The sequence below is a fragment of the Aquarana catesbeiana genome, linkage group LG07 (genome assembly GCF_042186555.1).
Source record: "Aquarana catesbeiana isolate 2022-GZ linkage group LG07, ASM4218655v1, whole genome shotgun sequence".
NCBI classification, from domain to species: domain Eukaryota; kingdom Metazoa; phylum Chordata; class Amphibia; order Anura; family Ranidae; genus Aquarana; species Aquarana catesbeiana.
In genome coordinates, this window is record NC_133330.1 from 185,312,511 (window position 1) to 185,337,697 (window position 25,187).

The 25,187-nt window shown below is 43.8% G+C and overlaps 1 protein-coding gene across 3 annotated transcripts in view; it reads right to left on the reverse strand.

Moving 5' to 3' along the window:
• The window catches only part of LOC141103379 (potassium channel subfamily T member 2), a 2,416,326-nt gene that overhangs the window by 998,255 nt on the left and 1,392,884 nt on the right, over positions 1-25,187 (reverse strand). For all 3 annotated transcript variants that reach the window (XM_073592891.1, XM_073592890.1, XM_073592889.1), the window contains exons 18-19: positions 1,452-1,557; positions 1,173-1,345 (exon numbers count right to left, since the gene is read on the reverse strand). In XM_073592891.1, coding sequence (XP_073448992.1) covers positions 1,173-1,345; positions 1,452-1,557 — 279 coding nt within the window. The remainder of the gene's footprint in view (positions 1-1,172; positions 1,346-1,451; positions 1,558-25,187) is intronic.

Here is a 25,187-nt window from a genome sequence, read left to right on the forward strand (position 1 = left end):
CATTATGCCTCATAGATTATACGTTGGGGTATTGGCTTTCCAAAATGGGGTCATTTTGTGGGTGTTTCCATTGTCCCGGTGCTCCAGGGCCTTCAAAAGTGTAATAGGTGGTTACACTCTGTATGTGGCCAGGCAGTGAAAAAGTCCCACACATGTGGTATCGTAATACTCAGGAGGAGTAGCAGAATGTATTTTGGGGTGTCATTTGTGGTATACACATGCCATGTGAGAGAAATAAGCTAATACAATGACAATTTTGTGGGGAAAAAAAAAATCTCAATTTTGCAAAGAATTGTGGGAAAAAAATACAACTTCAAATAACTCACCATGCCTCTAACTAAATACATTGAAATGTCTACTTTCCAAAAAGGGGTTATTTGGGGGGCATTTGTACTTTCCTGGCTTGTTAGGGTCTCAGGAAATGAGATAGGCCACCAGTACATCAGATATGATAATTTTTTTTATGATTTGGACCATAGCTTGTAGACTCTAAAACTTTCACACAGACCAAATAATTTCCACAAATTTTTGGTTATTTTTACCAAAGATATGTAGCAGTATAAATTGTGGCCAAAATTTATGAAGAAAAATTACGAATTTGCAAAATTTTATCACAGAAATTAGGAAAAATGCGTTTTTTTTTCAAAATTTTCGGTCTTTTTTCATTTATAGCGCAAAAAATAAAAAACCCAGAGGTGATCAAATACCACCAAAATAAAGCTCTATTTGTATAAAAAAAGGACAAAAAAATCATTTGGGTACAGTGTTGCATGACTGAGTAATTGTCATTCAAAGTGTGAGAGCACTGAAAGCTGAAAATTGGTCTGGATAGGAGGGGGGTTTAAGTGCCTAGTAAGCAAGTGGTTAATAAATCTGCAAAAATGTCAACTATTCTGTGTTTTTCTGTCAATATGGGGTGCTGTGCATACATTAATGAGGAAAAAAATGAACTTAAATGATTTTAGCAAATGGCTGCAATATAACAAAGAGTGAAAAATTTAAGGGGGTCTGAATACTTTCCGTCCCCATTGTACATTTGTTTTTTGTCAGCATGAAACTGAGGCTTAACTTTAATCATATGACACGGTGACAATTACAATGCCCTCTATTGTATAAAATAAAAAGTATTTAACATTACAAATAAATTGAAATTCCCTTGTTATGACACTTACGGATTATCCAGAAGCAGTATGATGGGGTTAAGCTCCTTTTTTGGTCTGTAATACGCTCTGAGTGGAACAATGAAATTATACAGTCCATTTCCTGCAGTTTCAGCTGCAACAATGATGACTTTATTCTTGAATCCATAGGCTTTTGCATCTTCATAATAGTTATGTTGACAACCCTAAAACATAATTGGTAAGAAAGAATGGAATTAAGAGTACGGTAACTTATTACTATAATTTTTTTTTTAAATATTTATCAAACACAGTTATATATGTAAAATATACCTTATTTAATCGAAGACAGCAAAAGGGTACTTTTTCTTGTAATAGGTGACAAAAGGTAGGTGAGCTTCCTATATATGGTGAATTAGGGGGGTACCCTTTAGAATACCTAAAATAAAAAAAAATAAAAAAACAATCATACACATAGCGCTATTGTTATGATTGTTTTATCCTGCCATTCCACTACATTTCAACACTGAAAAACATCAAAACCATTATTTAGAGCAAAGTTTCTCAGGGAGTGTTAGGTTGATTGCTTAGGTTCCTGTGCACAGGTGTTCAATGATACAATATGCTTGATTGGAACTTGATCAACTGACAGGGAAACTAAGCAGGGGCCTAGCCTCATATAGGTGTTAGGCCAGGTTCACACTGGTACGACACGACTGTCGTACCACTTTGGATCTGACATTGCCCTGCGTTTTTAAGTCCGACATGCGTCCGACCTCAATGAACAGGGATCCGACTTTGATCTGCGACAATACCAGGCAGTATGTCTGGTATGAATCTTTAGGGGGAACTCCACGCCCCCCCTCCTGAACCGTACCAGGCTGCATGCTCTCTTGGGGAGGTGGGTGCTTTGGGGGCAGGGGGAACCCCCACGCCAACTAAATGGCGTGGGGGTCCCCCCTGAATCCATACCAGACACTTATCCTAGCACACAGCCCGGCAGGTCAGGAAAGGGGGAGGGCACGAGCGAACGCCCCCCCTGAACTGTACCAGGCTGCATGCCCTCAACATGGGGGGGTGGGTGCTTTGGAGAAGGGGGCCCTGCACCCCCCACCCCAAAGCACCTTGTCCCCATGTTGATGAGGACAAGGGCCTCTTCCTGACAACCCTGGCCATTGGTTGTTGGGGTCTGCTGGCGGGGGGTTTATCAAAATCTGGAAGCCCCCTTTAACAAGGGGGCCACCAGATTCTTGCCCCCCACCCTATGTGAATGAGTATGAGGTGCATTGTACCCCTACCCATTCACCTAAAAAAGAATCAAAAATAAAACACATTACACATGTTTTTAAAGTAATTTATTAAGGCAGCTCTGTCTTCTCTTCTGATTTCTTCTCCCCTCTCCGGCTCTTCTGCCTCCTTCACTGATGCCTCTGCCGGTTCTTCCGCCCTCTTCTGCTTCTGCCGGTTCTTCTCCCCTCTCCAGGTCTTCTCTGCTCTTCGCTGATGTCTTCTAGGCCACTCCGGTTCTTCTCCCTCTGTCCGCTGTCTTCTGCCTCTGCTGGGTCTTCTCTGCTATCTTCTTGCCCTTTTGCCCGGTCTTCTCAGCTGTCTTATCCCTCTGTTCTTTTTCCAAAGTTGACTTTTTCCCACTCTAATGCTGGGTGTGCGGTGTGCCCCTATATATATTGGCTAGAGGTGGGGCCACCAGGTGATGTCATCTGGAGGCCTCACCCCTTATGATGTCACCGCCCGAGGCATGATGGGGCGGTGACATCATAAGGGACGCGCCCGCCCCATGCCAATATAAGTAGTGGCACACCGCCCACCTAGTATTAGAGCAGGAGAGAGCATTGAGTTAACATCGGAAGAAGAACAGAGGGAGAAGACAGCGGCGAAGACCCAGCAAAAGAGCGAGAAGATAGCGTAGAAGACCCGGCAGAGGCAGAAGACAGCGGACAGAGGGAGAAGAACCAGAGAGAGTGGAGAAGACCCGGAGAGGAGAGAAGAACCGGCAGAGGCAGAAGACATCAGCAGGAGGAGGCAGAGGGGAGAAGAAGTCGGAAGAGATGCCCGAGCCGCCATAATAAATTACTTTAAAAATGTCAGGGCTGGTTCAGCCCTTCCTTCTCTGAGCTGGCCGCTTAACTGTCGGCTAATTGCCACTCTCTTCTCTCTCCACAGATAACCAGCTGTTGTGGATCTGCTTGTCAGTCCCGCCTACTAAAAGACGTCCAGCTCACTTCTTTCCTGCCTTCGCCTTGGTCAAATCACAAGAAACCATCTCCTGTGTTCCTGTTTAAAGACTGGCTTGCTGACATCCCTTCTGGCTCCTTATCCCGCTTGCTGTTACTCTGCTTGGATCCCTGACTTCTGGCCTGGCTGATTACCCGATCTGGTTACTGAACTCTGGCTTGGCTGACTATCCGATCCAGTTACTGGACTCTGGCTATGCTTTGACTGCGCTTACTCTATTTACCTTTTTATTTTTATTAATAAACAAGTGTGATCTAATTGTACTTCTGTCTTGGTCTGATTCATGGTTTCTGACAAAAAACCTGTGTACTGCGTTTTATTTTTGACACTTTTTTTATGTGAATGGGTAGGGGAGCAATGTACCCCATACTCATTTACATATGATGGGGGGGTCAGAACCGGGGGGGCTTCCAGATTCAGATTAACCCCCCGCCTGCAGACCCCAACAACCAATGGCCAGGGTTGTCAGGAGGAGGCCCTTGTCCTCATCAACATGGGGACAAGGTGCTTTGGGGTGGGGGCGCAGGGCCCCCTTCCCCAAAGCACCCACCCCCCCATGTTGAGGGCATGCAGCCTGGTACAGTTCAGGGGGGGTGCTCGCTCGTCCCCGCCCCGTTTCCTGACCTGCCGGGCTGTGTGCTAGGATAAGGGTCTAGTATGGATTCTGGGGGGACCTCCACGCCGTTTATTTGGCGTGGGGGTTCCCCCAGAATCCATACCAGACCCTTACTATTCTACGATGCACAATTATGTGACTTGCTGCCTTCTTGTTTCCATCTATGACATGAAAGCATTTTCTATACACTGCAACTCAAACATAAGTAGAAACCATGCTGTCATTTAAGCTACTATAAAGCAAACCCATGCGTAAGAAAGAAACATAAAAGGTGTCATTGCTGAGTATATTCAAGGTGCAGGCTCCAGACATCTCACCTTTATCCTGGAGTAACTACTAAGTTAACAGCCTACCTGGTGCAATCTAGAAACCAGTGATGTCTGAAAAGAATAAATTCTTATTATACATACTAGTTCCTGATCAGTGACACACTAGGTAGTAAAGCCAAGGTGACGATGACAACCCCAGATCCAGTATTATGCACCTAATCCCTCTGCAAAGAAGTATCCTTTGGAGCAGCATCACATGCTGCAGGAACAGATTATCTAATACTCTGTTGTCCAGCCTGCTGTCTGAGGGCATGTGGCTCTTAAAGTACCTAAAGTTGACCTTCCATCATTTTTTCATCTTTCCATCTAATAAATCTTCTGCCCTTGTTCTTTTAACTTTGGATAGTAAAACATTTTTTTCTGTCAGTAAATACTAAACACCTTATACAGCCCACTTCCTGGGTGAGGGAGAGAGTGGGCTGTCATTTTCAACTGTGTATATGCCCACGTGTGTGTGACTCTATAGTCACATGGGCTGCTCAGATGTGATAGGGAGGAAATGCTCAGCATAGAAACTCACTGAAAACTGAGCATGTGGGGACCTGGATAAAAGGGGGAGATAGAGAACAGCAGGATCAACCAGGTTTTTTGGGGAATGCAGAAAACAAATCTCATAGTGACTGAGTGAGTATGAACAGCATGAAATACAGCATTTATTAATATTTTTTTTAATAATGTGGGTTTAGTGACACTTTAAGTGTGGCTCGCATAAACCCCCATTTTTTTGCCTAAGTGTCTATACGGGACCAATAAAGGAAAATATTAAAAGACTGACTTCTGCAAGTTAAATGATTTGTTTTTTTTCCTTTTGACAGTTCCTTTCTTTTTCTATACTGCCACAGCCTTTATCTTTATTGTTTATTTTATTAAATATGCTATATATGAATTATTCCAAGAAGAATAAAAAATATCTTCTGTAGCTTTTTTTCCAATCTCTGACCACCTCCTGTAACATACCTACAGTTTTTTTTAAATCATTACATACACCGAAGACACATGTACATTTGTGTGCATTAACCAGTTCCTGCCCGGCCTAGAGCAAAATGACGGCCGAGCAGGACTTTTGTCCTTTTGGGTAGACGACTATGGGATGTCATATGATGTCCTCTCAGAGTGTGCCTCTTGCGGGGCTGTGCAGCGGTGTGATCTGTCAATGGCTGTGTCCACTGTGAAATTATGAATGTTTGTGATTTTTTTTTTTTGCTTATTTTCCAAAAAAATTATGACAAAAAATGACAACTTAAAAAAAACTTGCTATTCCTCTTACTAAATACCTTGGAATTTTTCACTTTCTAAAAGGGGGTCATTTGGGGGTATTTGTACTGTCCTGGCATTTTAGGGCCTCAAGAAATGAGATAGGCCCCTAGTACATCAGGATTGATCAATTTTCAGATATACAGTATATACTATAGTTTGTGGACTCTATAACTTTACTACAGACTAAAAAATATACACAGATTTCGGTTATTTTCACCAAGGAAATGTAGCAGAATACATTTTGATCTAAATTTATGAAGAAAGATTATTTATTTGCAAAATTTTATAACAGAAAGAAAGAAAACACATTTTTTTCAAAATGTTCTGTCTTCTTTTAGTTTATTTAGCAAAATATAAAAACCCAGTGGTGATTAAGTATCACCAAAAGAAAGATCTATTTTTGTAAAAAAATATAACAATTTCTTATGGGTACAGTGTTGCATGACCACAAAATTGTCAAAGTGTGACGGCCAGGACTTTTTTTCTCAAACAATAGGTGCTGGAACTTAACCACGGCCCAGCAAAACCCCTCCTCCTACACACACCCTCAAAATCACATCAAATAGTGGGTGTGGTCAGTCAAATTTCACAAAAACAGTAGGAGGGTCTTAAAGGGGCATTAATTACCAGGATTGCATTACATTCAGAGTGCAGAGCTGTCACTTGTAAACACAGACACCAGACTTCTGTGTTTACAAAAGATTGTGGTGAGCAGGCACCAAAGGGTCTGAGCCAGAAGTGGTGGAACTGAGTTCCACCAAGTTCCCCCTGAAAAAAAGCCCTGGTGACAGCTTTGAAGGCTGAAAATTGGCGTGGGCAAGAAGGGGGTAAAAGTGCCCAGTATCGAAGCAGTTAACAAGCACATTAATGTGCTTGGATTACAGAAATCCATTCATTTTGAATGGGCTACAATTGTGCCAAGTGTGTCCAAAACACAAACGTATGGTTTAGTGACCCTTTAGTGATGTTAGGGCCCCCTAACCCAAAGGAAGGATTTACACAGTTGCACTGTGGTAATGCACATAAATTAATATAACATGCATGTTGGTGCACTAAGTTGTCATTCATTTTTAATGGCACTCCAATGCACCACAGTTCAGGGTAATGTGCTGCCATGTGTTGTGATTCACTGCATTGCTAATAATAGCCATGCACATTTATTGGGTGTGTTAGGAAGATAATGCAAATAAACACACTGCAAAGATGTAAATTGACCTAAACGTTTGGCAGTGTCAATTTTCATACTATCATATGTCACTTAGTTGAACTTTATTGGTTGAACTGGATGGACTAGTGTCTTTTTCAACCAGACTATGTACAGTAACTATGTAACCATGTACAGTATCTCACAAAAGTGAGTACACCCCTCACATTTTTGTAAATATTTTATTATATCTTTTCATGTGACAACATTGGAAAAATGACACTTTGCTACAATGTAAAGTAGTGAGTGTACAGCTTGTATAACAGTGTAAATTTGCTGTCTCCTCAAAATAACTCAACATACAGCCATTAATGTCTAAACCGCCGGCAACAAAAGTGAGTACACCCCCTAAGTGAAAATGTCCAAATTGGGACCAAAGCATTAATATTTTGTGTGGCCACAATTTCTAGCAATGACTTAACCCTCTTGGGCATGGAGTTGACCAGAGCTTCACAGGTTGCCACTGGAGTCCTCTTCTACTCCTCCATGATGACATCATGGAGCTGGTGGATGTTAGAGACCTTACGATCCTCCACCTTCCATTTGAGGATGCCCCACAGATGCTCAATAGGGTGTAGGTCTGGAGACATTCTTGGCCAGTCCACCACCTTTACCCTCAACTTAGCAAGACAGTGGTCATCTTGGAGGTGTGTTTGGGGTCATTATCATGTTGGAATTCTGCCCTGTGGCCCAGTCTTCAAAGGGAGAGGATCATGCTCTGCTTCAGTATGTCACAGTACATGTTGGCATTCATGGCACCCTCAATGAACTGTAGCTCCCCAGTGCTGGCAGCACTCATACAGCTCCAGACCATGACACTCCCACCACCATGCTTGACTGTAGGCAAGACAAACTTGACTTTGTACTCCTCACCTGGTTGCTGTCACACGCTTTGGAAATGAAGGGATCTCGCGCATCAAATCTATCACCTTATACTGTGAAAAGTGACTAATACATATAGTGTAAAAAAGAAAAACTATTACACCAAAATAAATAAATATGCAAATAACGTGATATTCGATGAATAACAAAATATGAAGTTCATAAGTGACAAAGTAAATCAGCTGGGATCAAATATGTGGGAAAAATACGTAGATATTTATGTAGAAAGTCCCGGTCTTATCAGGCTCTCAGAACTCTCACCTTAAGAGGAGTAAATTCAGGCATCGATGGGTGTCTTTTGGTTAGCACTGTATGATATAGCGTGATGGTGATCTGGATTTGACATCTGTTGGTGGCTGAATTGTCTTCTCAATTTATGTGAGGATATACCTATTAGAAAAGATTTCCCACCCACACTCCACCAGCCCGGTGGGATGGAAGAAGGGGGAGGAATGAGAAAGAAGCCTCCAATGGTGTAGTATATTGAATGTAGCTGCTTTATTAATGTCTAAAAAGTGGTCTCTTACATTTAAAAACTTTAAAATAGCATTAAACAGAAGGAGCGGCATCTGAGGCGCCTCCTTACGTGACTTCCGGTTTACGTCTGCTCTCCGCCACGCCCTATGCGTTACGTCACCGCTTGTGACTTCATCTGGGGCTCGTGACTTCATCGGTGATGTAACATATATCCTCACATAAATTGAGAAGACAATTCAGCCACCAACAGATGTCAAATCCAGATCACCATCACGCTATATCATACAGCGCTAACCAAAAGATACCCATCGATGCCTGAATTTACTCCTCTTAAGGTGAGAGTTCTGAGAGCCTGATAAGACCGGGACTTTCTACATAAATATCTACGTATTTTTCCCACATATTTGATCCCAGCTGATTCACTTTGTCACTTATGAACTTCATATTTTGTTATTCATCGAATATCACGTTATTTGCATATTTATTTATTTTGGTGTAATAGTTTTTCTTTTTTACACTATATGTATTAGTCACTTTTCACAGTATAAGGTGATAGATTTGATGCGCGAGATCCCTTCATTTCCACAGAGTGTAATGTGAACACTTTTGATTTTGCTGCAGTCTATATTAGACATCATCACATTAGGTTCATCACTATTTCTCACGTTAGATCATTTTTGCTATTTTGTTGTCACCATTCCATTATTTCTCGCAATAGCGCGAAGGACATTTCCACTTATAGTGCCACACACGCTTGACACCATCTGAACCAAATAAGTTTATCTTGGTCTCATCAGACCACAGGACATGGTTCCAGTAATCCATGTCCTTAGTCTGCTTGTCTTCAGCAAACTGTTTGAGGGCTTTCTTGTGCATCATCTTTAGAAGAAGCTTCATTCTGGGACAACAGCCATGCAGACCAATTTGATGCAGTGTGCAGGGTATGGTCTGAGCACTGACAGGCTTACCCCTCACCCCTTCAGCCTCTGCAGCAATGCTGGCAGCACTCATAAGTCTATTTCCCAAAGACAACCTCTGGATATTATGATGAGCACATGCACTCAACTTCTTTGGTCGACCATGGCAAGGCCTGTTCTGAGTGGAACCTGTCCTGTTAAACTGCTGTATGGTCTTGCCCAACGTGCTGCAGCTCAGTTTCAGGTTCTTGGCAAACTGCTTATAGTCTAGGCCATCTTTATGTAGAGCAACAATTCTTTTTTTCAGATCCTCAGAGAGTTCTTTGCCATGAGGTGCCATGTTGAACTTCCAGTGACCAGTGTTAGAGAGTGAGAGCACCAAACACCAAATTTAACACATCCGCTCCCCATTCACACCTGAGACCTTATAACACTAATGAGTCACATGACACTGGGGAACGAAAATGGCTAATTTGGGCCCAATCTGGATATTTTCACTTAGGGGTGTACTCACTTTTGTTGCCAGTGGTTTAGACATTAATGACTGAGTTATTTTGAGGGGACAGCACATTGACACTATTATATAAGCTGTACACTCACTACTTTATATTGTAGCAAAGCGTCATTTCTTCAGTGTTGTCACATGAAAAGATATAATAATATATTTACAAAAACGTGAGGGGTGTACTCACTTTTGTGAGATACTGTAATTTAGCCAGAAGGTGGCATCCTCTATTGCTGGAGAAATATCTTCTTTTTTTTCCTGCCACCTTCTGCAGAAAATAAAGAGAATAATTTTAGTTTTAAGCTTGCAGCAAGATGATGTGGTGCATAATGATATGTAGGTTTTTACTACATGCTCAAGCCAAGCACAAAAAACATGGCATGTCAAAATAACAAATAAAAATGTAATTCTTAATATACAGTACTGAGAGACTGAACAAGAATATGTAATGCCAAAAAGTGTTATATTCAAAACAACTCTAAATATACTTTTCAGAAAAGGCAGAAATACATGTGGCTTTTACTTCTTAAAATGATATGTTGCTATAATGTCTGGGCAGAATTATACATTAGTCATCAGTTAGTAATGGACATCACTGCACTGGGAAGCCTCTTAGTTTTGGAAAATTTTGTTTCTAGGTTAAGATAGAGAAGCAAGAAGTAAATGCCTCTAATCCAATGTAATACCACAGGCACAGAGGTTTTGCAGCAGATTTCCACTGCTATCATTTATGTGATTATGCCCCACATTTGCTCCCAATCTACCATCATTATTTACAAATTTCTTTAGAGGGATACAAATTTTAAAAACATAATTTAAACTTTCTGCAAAAAAAAAGCAGAGGTAATCACATTTCCACTGGCACCCCATAAGTCTGGATTTTTCCAAATAGTTAAAGCAGTATTAAATCCCAAAACAAAAATGTAATGTATTGTAGTTTACTAATCCTTAGATGAGACTTTTTTTTTGTTTATTTCATCTGTTGATGCGGTATGATTGTTGGACAACCGAGCGTCTGATTTTTGTCAAAAGGGCATTTGCACAAATTGTCCTGCCACAAACACAAACGTAGTGACGTACTACGAGGAATTTCAGCTCTTGAGCGCCACCCTTTGGGCTCCTTCTGCTAATTTTGTGTTTGATGAGCATTGATTCCGAGCATGCATGTTTGTACTTTCGACTTTTGTGTGACGGATTTGTGTACTGACCATCTGAAAATCTGACGTAGAGCTGTCGTTTGACAAAAATTTACTAGCCTGTAATCCAACATTTGTTGGCCGAAAATTGGAAAACAATTGGTGAAAGGAGTGTACTAGTGGTAAGAACTTCGGACAACAGTCTGTCAAACGACAATCCCCTTCTGATTTTCCTACTGTGTGTACGAAGCTTTAGGGTGCTTGCATTCTGGATAAAGTAGTAAAGTAGACACCTTTGAACAACAGCATGGGTGTGTAGCAATACTCACGGTGGAGCTGCTGGTTTAAGCGGGCCTGTCCTCTTTGCTCTACACCCTTCTTAAATTGTTCACTCCCCTTGACACAACTGTAGTGCAGTGTTAAAACAATATGAGCATTAACTTTAACCCACAATATACACTTAAAGTTACCTCTACCTGGGTGCTGGTAGCTCCACCTGTAGGAGAAATGACAACACTGCACACAAACTTCAATAATGACCAAAAGTAACTTCTTTCTTTGTAATATATAGTAATATAGTAATATATTTATATAAAGAGTTATTTCAACAAATATACTATCACACCAACGTAGTGTGATAGTATAAGAAATGATATGACAATCAATGACAATCCCAGAGATACATATATATTGATATAAATCTATAACCGGGAGCTCCCCTTGATCTAAACCTTAAAGTCACTTATACTAAAATGCAGGGCCCTGCAATGAAAAAGGCAGTCCAGACGTCTTCAGTCTTCGCTAGCTTTTATAATTGTAATCCGTATAGAGGGTTCCTACTGGGCGTTACACAGTGTAGTATAACACACTAAAACCATTGTAATCCAAATGAGTGGCTAGGGGTCTTTATATGAAGAAACAAAACATCTAGCATCTGCTCTTGAACGCTGAAGTCTATTTAGATGTAATTTTCTCAGACTTAACTTGTTCCGTAGGACTATCAGTCCCAGCAACACTCTGTACAGTTCTAAAAATGTGTGTGTAATACTCAATTAAACTTCTGGGTATCAACCCTCTCACCAACACGGGATCCAGGCAGGTGGATGTCTCCGGTTCAGCAGTTCTCAGTTCCGTATGGAGGCACCACCACGCCGTCACACTGTTCCGTTCACAAACGACCGGGAGTCCTCGGTTATCTCCCCACGGGTCTTCCGGAACAATCACGTCTCTTGTCCAGTTCACTGCGATGCAAAAGGCAGGATACCGTAGCTGCTCCGCTCCTTCACAAAGTAGGCCGCAACCTTGTGGGACACACACACCCACAAAGTCCTGCTTACAGGCCACGCATCCCAGGACCAAGAGAGCTAAAATGGCCGCTCCTTACCCTTTTATATCCTCCCACAATGCAGTTCAGTTCTGACTTTGTCCAGGAGCATTGTGGGTGGGTCAAAGCTACAGTTCCGAAGTAAACAGTAAATCACTTCCATGTCACTTAATCCTGAGACGTAAACTTATTGTGCTTTATCAATTGTCCACAAGATGGCACTAACACAACTATTGTACTAAATAACACACATAAAGCTAGAAACAACAGTTGTCAGTGCTACATACTCCCCCTGCTCTAAATCTTTGGTCCCCAAAGATATGTAGGACTGCTACACATCTTAGCCTCTAAACATGAACATAGGACCGACAGGGGAGCCTCCCACCAGTTTTCAGGTGTTGGAAAGCTACCCTGTGTACCCACAACTGTCACTCTAGTATCAGTTACAGGTGTTCCAAGGGGTGAAGCAGGGCTCTCATTATCCAGATTGACTGAGGAGGAACTAGGCTCATCAATGTTCCTTTTGCTGGTAATCTTTGTGGTTTCAAAACACTCGCCCAATGTATCGTATGTTAGTCTCTTAGGTGGGCGAATGTTCCTCTTCTCCCTTTGTTTCTTTGGTGAGTCCCCTATTTCTGCCTGAACACCACTTTCTTCCATTTCAGTGGGAGATAAACACTCTTCAGTTCTTTCGGACAATGGCACAAACTCTGGAGTTCCTGGCCTGAGGGCCTCACTACTCTCCTCAGCTGTGGGTGATGAAACACTCGCTTCAGTTTCGGGCATATTAGATGACCACAACCAGCTAAAGTCCATCTCTCTCTCCTCATTGTCTTCAGTTGCTGAAGTTCCAGACTGGGACCTAGTTATAGGCCGTTGTGCAACTTCTGATGTGGATGATAATTCCTCTTCGGGGATTATCCTGACTGCATCAGTAAGAGGCAAAAGGTGATTCCGATGCCAAGTTTTAGTTGGTCCAGCACTTCCTTCTGGCCTGATTTCAAATACTGGGAGCCCTGGAAGCTGTTTACACACAACGTATGGCTGTGATCTCTATCGATTTGCCAACTTGTGTTTGCCAGGAATACCCAAATTCCTTAGTAAGACTCAGTCACCTGGTTGAAGATCTTGGACCCTTACTTTAAGGTCAAAGTTTCTTTTATTCCTGCTCTCTCTGTTTTCTGACATGGTCCGGGCCTTCTCATAAGCAACCTTCAGACTCTTCCTCAACCTATTTGCATATCCTCGGTGAGAAGCTTCTGATGTGTGATCCAGAGAAGTTTCAAAGGCTAAGTCCACTGGTAGCCTAGCCTCACGTCCAAACATCAGCCGATAAGAATATCCTGTGACGTCACTCTTGGTGCTGTTGTATGCATGTACTAAAGCTGCAATATGCTTACACCAGTTGTGCTTTTGCTCGGAGGTTAATGTCCCCAACATGTTAAGAAGAGTTCTATTAAATCTCTCCGGCTGAGGGTCTCCTTGCGGATGATAGGGTGTAGTTCTGGATTTTTTTTATTCCCAGTAGATCCAGCAACCTCCTGATGAGTGTACTTTCAAAGTCCCTTCCCTGGTCTGAGTGGATCCTTGGTAAGCCGTAATGGATGAAGAACTTCTCCACCAATGTCTTAGCCACTGTGACTGCCTTCTGGTCTTACGTGGAGAAAGCTTGAGCATATCTGGTGAAATGGTCCGTGACTACCAGAATATTTCCTTGTCCACTCAATTCAGATTCTAGGCACAGGAAGTCTATACACACTAGATCCATGGGACGTTGGCTTGATAAGTGTCCCATTGGGGCTGCCCGTTGTGGCAGAGTCTTTCTCTGGATACACCTATGGCAGGAGTGACAGTAACTCTCCACTTCCTTCCTAATGCAAGGCCAGTAGAATCTATCTCTTATCAACTGAAGAGTTCTTTCTGACCCCAGATGTCCATGACAATAATGTAGAGCAATTAACACTGTCTCTCTGTGCTTCTCTGGCAGAAACAGTTGCCACTTCTCCTCCAGATCTTCAGAGGGCCCCCTTCAGTAGACCACCCCTTGCAACAACTGCAACCGATCCCACTCTTTGTGTAACAACAGAGCTCACTTTTGGGTGCTTTTGAAATGTAGATCAGGGTGTTTGCCCTCCAAAGCTTCCAATACCAAGCTGCAGAGTGGATCCTCTTGTTGATCTTTCCTAAGATCTTTTCTTGATAATTTCGGTAAGCCCTCTGCAGCAATCTGGGAGACGTTGCAGTAATACCTGGGCACTCCTGCCATAGTCACTCCAATCTCTTCAGCTCTGGCTCCACCTTTCTCCTGCTTAACGGCTCCTTCACAAAGGGCTCTTACCCCATCTGGGGCAAGTTGAGTCCAATCCTCTTGGGAGCTCAGGGGACTGTGGGGTCTTCTTGACAGCGCATCTGCATCTCTGTTGCCGGCTCCCGGTCTGTATTTCAGGCTGAAAGAGAACGTTGAGAGAGCAGCCAACCACCTATGGCCTGTGGCGTCCAATTTTGCGGTGGTGAATAAGTATGTGAGGGGGTTGTTATCTGTTTTCACTACAAATTCGGCACCATAAAGATAATCCCTCAGCTTTTCTACCACAACCCACTTCAAGGCCAGAAACTCTAGTTTATGAGTTGGGTAGTTCTTCTCAGCAGGAGACAAACTTCGGCTCACATAAGCAACAGGCCTTAATTGTCCATTGTGTTCCTGATAGAGCACTCCGCCTAACCCATCTCAGCTGGCATCCATGTGCAGTTCATAGGGCTTGGTAGGATCCACATAAGCTAACACTGGAGCAGTTGTAAGACTCTTCTTCAATAGACTGAATGTCTCCTCACATTCCTGAGTCCACTGATCCAGAATAGATTCTTTTTTCTTCCGGGGCCCTTCTTTTTGTCTCCCAGGTTTCTCCGAATCCACATCAGCCTCTTCTTGATTCTTTAGTAGTTCTGTGAGTGGGTGTGCTATTTTTGCGAACCCCTCCACAAACCTCCAGTAGTAGGAGCAGAATCCAAGAAGCACCTGAGCTCAGTTACATTCGTGGGCCTTGGCCAAGAGGTAACAGCTTCCAATTTCTCAGGATCAGTTGCTATCCCTTCTTCAGACACAATGTGTCCCAGATAGTTCACTGAAGATTGGTAGAATTGACACTTCTCCACGGAAAGTTTCAAGCCCTCTTCATGTAACCTCTTTAGAACTTTTTCCAGACGCTCTTCATGTTCTTCAATAGTTCGGTCAAACACAATGATATCGTCTAAGTATACTAAGACCTCAATCAAATTCATGTCGCCTACTGTCTTCTCCATGAGCCCCTGGAAAGTTGCTGGGGCCCCAGACAGACCTTGTGGCATCCGGTTGAATTCATAGAACCCCATGGGGGTGATGAAAGCAGTCTTCTCCTTATCCTCAGGACTCATGGGGATCTGATAATAGCCACTCTTCAGATCTAATACACTGAACCACTTTGCCCCTGACAAGCTCTGTAGGGCATCTTCTATACGGGGGGTAGTGTACTGATCTGGGATGGTCCCCCGGTTCAGAGTCCTGTAGTCGATACACAGCCGGAGTGATTCATTTTTCTTCCTCACCACCACTATCGGAGAGGCATATGGACTCCTGGATTCTCTGATAATCCCAGTCCTTTTTAGCTCAGCCAGCTGTTCTCTGAGGTCTTCAAGGTCTCCCAATGGGATTCTCCTTACCCTTTCCGGAAGGGTTTGTCTTCTTCTAGCCGGATCTTGTGCTCTGCACTTTTTGCATACCCCACGTCAAACTCACTCTTTGAGAAGACTTCCTTCCATCTCATGAGCTGGGCTTTGGCCCTCTCCATCCAAGCAGGCGTAAGAGAGGTGTTTTTTGGGTAGAAATTCTCTATGGGAATCTCTTCTTCGGGGCTCCTTGTTACATCTATTGGGGTTGCTTGATTCGCCTGCCCAAGCAGCATTCTTGCTGGAATCTTCACAGGCAAAGCTGTCGTGTTCCAAACACTGACTGAAACTCTCCCCCTGCTTCTCTTTAGTGCCTTAGTCGATAACACTTTTGGAAGTATCTCCAGACCCACATCTTCTTCTTGGGTGTCCATTTCCAAGACAATGAAAGGACCAGGTCGTTTCCAGCTCAACTTAACAGAGGCCCTCATGCACCCCACTTCACCCAGTTGTAGCAGTTGTTCACCTCGGTCTAAACACCAAACTTTTCCCACTCCTTCTGCTGGGGCCTTCTGCTCATGTACTATGTCCTTGTACACTTGGGTTAGCTTTCCAGCCACACTTGGGTTAAAGGTGAGCTTGATAGGGATATACCCTTCATAAGGAAAGTTCTGGGTACCTAGACCCCATATCTCCAATTCCTCCAACTTTTGCAGGGGCAGATGCTGGAGATGCTTCATGTAGAAATCTTTGTATAGTAAGGTCACTTGAGCTCAGGTATCCAACAGTGTCTTGGCATAGATTCCTTCGACCTGGATTGGGATGATCGGAGAGGGTCCCACTAGGTTGCAGGGAAATTCACTCTGAGGGTTCGACTTCTCCTGCCTACTAAAGCGTATCTTGACTCCTCATTTCCATGAACGCTTCCTCAACTTCATTCTTCCCCTTTCTCTCAAAACTTTGGGAACTTGGGTTTTGTTGGAGTTGGCGACAGTTTCAGGGCGCCCAGCTGACTCCTTCACTGGGGCCCTTTGAAGTTTTCCACCGGCTTTTGACGTTGCACTGCTGCTCTTGGACTTGGGCACATGTTCCCAAAGTGTCCAACCCCTCCACAGTTGAAACAACGTCCAGATCGGCTCCTGGAGGTGGAGTCTGGTACTCTCTTCGATTTTGCTGTTCCTCCACTGGGCGGATTTGGGGGTTACATGGTAAGTAAAGTCATCATCTCCATTAATTGAGCCACCTGAGTCTTGAGAAGCTCAATCTGGGGATCATCCTCCATCACATTAACTGTTCGGACTCAAACAGTGTGCTTCTGTTCTGGGATGTTCTCCTTCTTTCTCTCCAGTATAGCTTCTTCTTCCCATACAATCTGAATCAGATCTGGGTATCTCAATATGCCTCCATCTTGGCGAGTTCTTAACTGGAGGGTGATGGGGTCCGAAGGCTGGGCACCCCTTAGGACTTGTTTGGCTTGAATCTCATCCACCTTACAAGGATCTATTCCCATCTTTAGTAATATCTGGTGAATGACCTTGTCCAGCCGCCTCACATACTCTGATAACTTCTCTCCAGTTTCCTGATAGGTGTGTTCTAATTGGTAAATTAGGTCGGAAACCTTTTCAGTATGTCCAAACACATCTTGCAGGATATCCAAGTAGTCTTGGGCTACGCAGTTCTGTTTGCTGAGCTTTAAATTCCGAATAGCCTCAGAAGCAGGCTTCTTGAGACTCTCAGCAATCCGTTGCTTCTTCTTTATTTCAGGGATGTCCCACTTATCCAGCACCTGTGTGGTCTGTTCCAACCATTCCTCAAAAGTATCTTCTCCTTTGGGTACAGGCTGTTGGCCCGAGAAGATGCCCAGTTTTCGGTACCCAATCCCTGAATAGGTTGAGCTCCCTTTCTGACATTGGGACACCAAGTTTCCAAGGGCTGTGATGAGTTCGGGTTCAATTGCAGTCGGTGCTGACTGCGATGGACCCCTGACTCTTGTTAAACTCATCTGAGAGAAGTTGGCAGGATCCTCCCCCTGCTCTCTTGGGTGAGTCAGGTAAAATTTTGTCTTGTCAGCGAGTTCAACACTTTCACCCTTGAAGTTTTCCGGAACTCCCTTCCTCCATTCTAATAAGGCATAAGTGCGGCATGTCTCATGGTCAGGTCTTACTGCGACCACCTTGGCTCTTTGACCTGGGGATAGTGTTTTCACCACTTGATTAATGTGTTCCTTCTCCCAGATATCTCCCCAGAGTTCCATGGCTACGCTCGCTTCTGAGCGGACGCCTTCCGCCTCACACCACTGTGCCGCAGTGAGGGGATCCATTTTAGGGTTATTAAGAGGGTGTTTGGCTTTAGAGTGACAGTTATCCCGGACGAGCCCCCACATGTAGCAATACTCACGGTGGAGCTGCTGGTTTAAGTGGGCCTGTCCTCTTTGCTCTACACCCTTCTTAAATTGTTCACTCCCCTTGACACAACTATAGTGCAGTGTTAAAACAATATGAGCATTAACTTTAACCCACAATATACACTTAAACTTAAAGTTATCTCTACCTGGGTGCTGGTAGCTCCACCTGTAGGAGAAATGAAAACACTGCACACAAACTTCAATAATGACCAAAAGTAACTTCTTTCTTTGAATAAGTAATATATTTATATAAAGAGTTATTTCAACAAATATACTATCACACCAACGTAGTGTGATAGTATAAGAAATTATATGACAATCAATGACAATCCCAGAGATACATATATATTAATATAAATCTATAGCCGGGAGCTCCCCTTGGTCTAAACCTTAAATTCACTTATACTAAAATGCAGGGCCCTGCAATGAAAAAGGCAGTCCAGACGTCTTCAGTCTTCGCTAGCTTTTATAATTGTAATCCGTATAGAGGGTTCCTACTGGGCGTTACACAGTGTAGTATAACACACTAAAACAATTGTAATCCAAATGAGTGGCTAGGGGTCTTTATATGAAAAAACAAAACATCTAGCATCTGCTCTTGAACGCTGAAGTCTATTTAGATTTAATTCTCTCAGACTTAACTTGTTCCGTAGGACTATCAGTCCCAGCAACACTGTACAGTTCTAAAAATGTGTGTGTAATACTCATTTAAACTTCTGGGTATCAACCCTCTCACCAACACGGGATCCAGGCAGGTGGATGTCTCCGGTTCAGCAGTTCTCAGTTCCGTATGGAGGCACCACCACGCCGTCACACTGTTCCGTTCACAAACGACCGGGAGTCCTCGGTTATCTCCCCATGGGTCTTCCGGAACAATTATGTCTCTTGTCCAGTTCACTGCGATGCAAAAGGCAGGATACCATAGCTGCTCCACTCCTTCGCAAAGTAGGCCGCAACCCCGTGGGACACACACACCCACAGAGTCCTGCTGACAAGCCACGCGTCCCAGGACCAAGAGAGCTAAAATGGCCACTTCTTACCCTTTTATATCCTCCCACAATGCAGTTCAGTTCTGACTTTGTCCAGGAGCATTGTGGGTGGGTCAAAGCTACAGTTCCGAAGTAAACAGTGAATCACTTCCATGTCAATTAATCCTGAGACGTAAACTTATTGTGCTTTATCAATTGTCCACAAGATGGCACTAAAACAACTATTGTACTAAATAATACACATAGAGCTAGAAACAACAGTTGTCAGCGCTACAGGTGTATTAAACTAGCAGATAGAACTTGACTAACAAATTTAATCTGAACACTTTATAAGCAGTGAAATCATAAAACAAAACAGAGGTTGCACCAGCCTAGTGCATTATTCGTACACATATTTTATTATTAAAAAAGTGGTAAGTAATAGGGATGGGCCAAACAATACCCTGTTCGGTTCGCACCAGAGCTTTAGAACATCGCAAGAGTTTGGATCCGAATAACGAACTCCATTAAAGTCTATGGGACCCGAACTAGAAAAATCAAAAGTTCTCATATGCAAGTAATTGGGCGTACAATGGTTATGAGGGCCTGGGTACTGCCCTGGGGGACATGTATCAATGAAAAAAAGTTTGTAAAAACATCATTTTTAAATGAGCATTGTTGCTGATTAAAACATTTAATCAGCAACATCGGCATCAGGGGCTTCAAAGCTGCTGGTAATTCAGGACTAATTCATTTTGATAAATATCACCCAGTCCACGGAGTCTGTGGACAGATGCATTCTTTTATCAGTAACAAAACCTCCAGCAGCACTGAATGCCCGTTCCGAAAGCATGCTGGATGCAGGGCAGTCCAGCAGCTCAATTTCATACTGGGCAAGTTCTGGCCAGTGGTCTATTCTCATGACCCATTAACCCAATGAATCATAAACTGGAAAGCTCTCCATCTCTGTTTTTGCCCCTAGATAATCATCCATCATATGATGCAGACGCTGCTGATGGGATGTGTAACCTGACAGCCCTGACGCCAAGGACTAAAAAAATTGTGAAATGCATCATTTAGGCAGCCGCCTTTTCCACCGCTCCTGTTTTGACCAACAGAAGCCTCAAAACTATATTTTCCACGACACTGTAACCTACCAGAATCAGGAAAAGCGTTAGAAAAACTCCTCTTTAAGGTGTCCTCAAGAGATTTCATCTTCTGCACCCTCTGTGGGGACGGGGTGGGTTCTCAGACTTTCCCCTTGTAACGGTGGTTAAAGAGGGTTGCCAACCAATAGTGATTCTTCTCTTTTATGCCACATATTCTTGGGTCTTTTTGCAGTCTTTGAAGCATAAGGGAGCCCATGCACCACAAGTTTGAAGAGGCATGAGAAGCAGACTTCTCTGGGTCACTGAGGATTACAGTATCTGGAGCTGCCTCCTCCCAGCCACATACTACTCCCAGGGGTTCTGGGGATGGAAAACCATCTCTTAATGTTTGCCGTATGTCTTCCTTTGCTTCAATGCACCCAAGTCACGTCAGTGACCTCATAATTATCATCTCCTCCATCCTCATTACTATTTTACATTTTTTTTCAAAATTTTGGCATGGAGTTCGCCTTAAAATCCATAGCAGACCCAAAGGGCCTGCTATGGATTTTGGGGGAGACCCTATGCTGTTTGTTTCCTTAATTCTCTCATAGGGTTCCCCTTAACCACTTCAATGCACTGTATTATATACTCTGCACTGACTGAACTGTGTATATAATATATATATATATAGGCCCAATTAACGGAGGTGCGAACTTCAGAGAAGGAACATGAAGTGAGAGGTTGCAAGATGACAGCCAGACCATGTCCCCAACCTAGTAGGAAGGCGCAGGAAGGTGTCTGTGGTCAGCATGGAGTCTGTACCTATCATTAGCATGTCACAAAGCCTCCTGGACCCGTGCCCAAGTGGTATGAAGACCATGAAGATGCTCCTCCAATGAATACTCTGCGGAACAAATGAGTCCGGCAACATGGAAGTTTGGAAACCATGGTTCGCCATAAACGGGGACAATCGGAAGGCAGAATTGTGAGCAAACTCCACCCATGGTAAGAGGTCTGACCAGTTGTTATGATGGGCAGAAATATAGCAACATAGGAATTGCTCCAAGGACTGATTGGCTTGTTCTGCGGCCTGATACGCAGAGGAGAAAGGAAGTTGAATTCCCAACTGTGCACAAAAGGCTCACCAGAACCGGGACACAAACTGACTACCCCTGTCCGAGACAATCACCTTGGGTAGCCCATGTAAGTAAAAGATCTCCCAAGCAAAAATGGAAGCCAGTTCCTTAGAAGGTTCCTGGGCAACTTCTTAAGTGGAATAAAATGGAACATTTTCGAGAACTGGTCAACTACCATAAGGATAACTGTGTTGTCCTGAGAGTTGGGTAACTCCACAATAAAATACATTGGCAGGTGGGTCCAAGGCCTCTCTCCATTGGGTATGGGTTGTAGGAGGCCCACTGGAAGGTGTTGTGGTGTTTTACTCTGAGCACACAGAACAAGCAGCAATGAAGATGGCTACATCAGCACGTAGACTAGGCCACCAGAATTGTTGGAAAATGGCCCAAAAGAGTTGATTCTTCCCAGGGTGGCCAGCAGCCTCGGGAGAATGGTAAGTCTGGAGCACGGCAGTACGTAAACTCTCTGGGACAAAGCAGCGGCAACAAGGTTTCTCAGGAGGAGCATGGACCTGAGCAGCAAGAATTTTGTCACCCAAAGGAGAAGTGAGACTGGTGCGAACCATAGTCAGACTGAGATCAGGAGGAATCACAGGAACCGGAACAGACTCCATCCTGGAAGTGGAGAAAAATTGTTGTGACAAAGCGTCAGTCCTTACATTCTTAGTACTGGGTAAGAATGAGACAATGTAATTGAAACTAGACAAGAAAAGAGCCCATTTAGCCTCAGACAAGAATGTGAGATTCTTATGATCAGTAGGAATGAGAACCGGCACAGTGGTACCTTCGAGGAGATGTCTCCATTCTTTCAGGGCTAAAATAATCGTTAACAGCTCTCTGTTACCAATCTTGTAATTGCACTTCGCAGGTGACAATTTCTTGGAAAAGTAGCCACAAGGATGCTTAGCGCTCTCAGAGGTAGGACGTTGAGACAGAAGGGCGCCAACTCCAGTCTCAGAAGCATCAACCTCAAAGATAAAAGGTAACGTAGGATCAGGATGTGCCAACACTGGAGCAGAAACAAAGGCAGTCTTGAGACTCTCAAAGGCATTAACGGACTCCAGAGACCAACTCTGTGGGTTACCATCCTTTCTGGTCATATCAGTCAGGGGCTTGACCAGAGACAAGAAATTTACAAATAAACTTCCGATAATAGTTGGCAAAGCCAAGAAAACGATGCAGATGATGTAAACCCACGGGTTGGGGCCACTGCAGGACTGCTGAAAGTTTCTCTGGGTCCATCAAAAAACCAGCAGTGAAAATGACATAACCCAGGAATTTAACCTGTTCATGATGGAATTCGCATTTCTCCAATTTACAATAGAGATTGTTCTCTCTTAGTTTCTGAAGCACACGACAGACATAGTTACATATTTACATAGTTGGTGAGGTTGAAAAAAGACAACCAAGTCCAACCTATGTGTGTGATTATATGTCAGTATTACATTGTATATCCCTGTATGTTGCGGTCGTTCAGGTACTTCTCTAATAGTTTCTTGAAACTATCAATGCCCCCCGCTGAGACCACCGCCTGTAGGAGGGAATTCCACATCCTTGCCACTCTTATGACGTGTACACACAATTGGACCATCTTAGCTTTTTCTGACGGAATTCCGCTCAAGCTTGTCTTGCATACACATGGTCACACCAAATTCTGACTGCCAAAAACGCGGTGACATACAACACGTACAACGGGACTAGAAAAGGGCAGTTCAATACAAAGTGTGCCACCCTTTGGGCTCCTTCTGCTAATCTCGTGTTTATCTCGTGTTAGTAGAATTTTGGTGAGAGACAATTCGGGCTTTTCAGACTCGTGCTTTTTCAGATTGTTTTACTGCTGTTCAGTTTTTGCTTGTGGGTTTGTATCTGCTTTTCAGTGCGTGTAGACAGTTCGTATCTGTTTTTCAGTGTGTTCTTGTCCACTCGTTATTGATTTTCAGCTCGCTCTTCACAGGCCTTGCTGTTCTTCGGTGCGTTCTGTTAGTTCGTTCTGACCAGCCGACTGTTTTGAATCCATGTTGCGGGAATGTGCTTGTTGTAGAGTTCGTGCTGTGCAGGGGCTTGGTGTTGGGCTTCTAGCTTTGACCCAAGCCCAGTCCATGAACAGGGTGGGGAAGAGTTCATGGACCAAGAATTGGTTGCTCCAGCGTTACCAATTCTCTCATATCCCTTTGTTGCGGGAGATCCAGGAGAATAACCCTGATGATTTCAGGAATTTTCTCCAGATGATGGACCCCTTTTTTCACCGTTTGTTGGCTTTGTTGTCCCCTTATATCAGCAGGCACGATACCTGCATGCGACAAGCCATCAATTCACACGGGGGGGCCAGGATCTGGGGGTCCCCTTGTTAAAGGGGGGCTTCCAGATTCTGATAAGCCCCCCGCCCGCAGACCCCCACAACCACTGGCCAAGGGTTGTGGGGATGAGGCCCTTCTCCTCATCAACATGTGGACAAGGTGCTTTGGGGGGGCTACCTCAAAGCACCCTCCCAATGTTGAGGGCATGTGGTCTGGTACGGTTCGGGGGGCACTCCCTCGTCCCCCCCTCTTTTCCTGCGGCCTGCCAGGTTGCATGCTCAGATAAGGGTCTGGTATGGATTTTTGGGGGGACCCCATGCCATTTTTTAATTTTGGCGTGGGGTTCCCCTTAATATCCATACCAGACCTGAAGGGCCTGGTATGGAATTTAGGGGGATCCCCACACCATTTTTTTTTTAATTTTGGCGCGGGGTTCCCCTTAATATCCATACCAGAGCTGAAGGGCCTGGTATGGAATTTAGGGGGACCCCCACACATTTTTTTTTATTTTGGTTCGGGGTTGCCCTGTGGGGAAATCCCATGTCGTTTTTATCAATGAAATTTTATGTGTATTGTCGGACCGACAATTCATTAATAGCCCTGGGTAGTTTTAAATGACTTTTTTTCCTTTGAAATGTCATTTTGCTGTCATACTGTTCTAAACATGGGAAACATGCGCCCCTTTACAGGCATACTATAGACACCCCCTAGGTATGAAATTTAAAGGAATATTACAGTTTTATTGTTTCACTTTAAGCATTATTAAAATCACTGCTCCCGAAAAAAGGGCCGTTTTTAAAAATTCTTTTTGCATTGATACATGTCCCCTGGGGCAGGACCCAGGTCCCCAAACACTTTTTATGACAATACCATGCATATAAGCGTTTAAAATTAGCACTTTTGATTTCTCCCATAGACTTTTAAAGTGTGTTCCGTGGCTTTCCAATTTGCCGCGAACACCCCAAATTGTTCGTTGTTCGGCGAACTGGCAAACAGCCAATGTTCGAGTCGAACTCATGTTTGACCCGAACATAAAGCCCATCTCTACTTCCCATCATAGTCGGCCCTCTTCAATATGTCCATTTTTGAGGCCTTAAATCTTCTCCTCCGAGATTGGGACGTTTCTAGCTCTGGGCTTTCCTCCTCGCAGTCTCCACCATGTCATCTCCCACTGCGATGAAAGAGACGGGCCGGAGAATATTCTAGAAAGAACATCAGGGGCAGGCGTCGCGGGCAGAGTTTCACGTATGCGCAGTGTATATAAAGAGTAACACGCATGCGTCGTATGTATGATCTGTGAGCGTAGGAAGGTGTAGCGGAAGTGCTGATCGTTATAACGAAGGTACAATTTTAATTTTTTGAGCATCAGTGGCCTATACTGCTTATAGATTGAGGCCTATATTGGGTCAAGATTAGGAGAGTTTAGCCTGACATTAGGGTTTGTCTTGTGTTGTGTCTTGCAGAGAAAATGGATCTATTTAATGACGAGGACTTTATGTCCATATTCATTGATATGTTCAGGGAGCTGCCCTATCTGTGGCCAGTAAACCACCCCGATTATAACAATCAAACAAAGAGGAAGGCAGCGCTGGATCAAGTGGTGGAATTTGTGAAGCCGGTGATCCCCACGG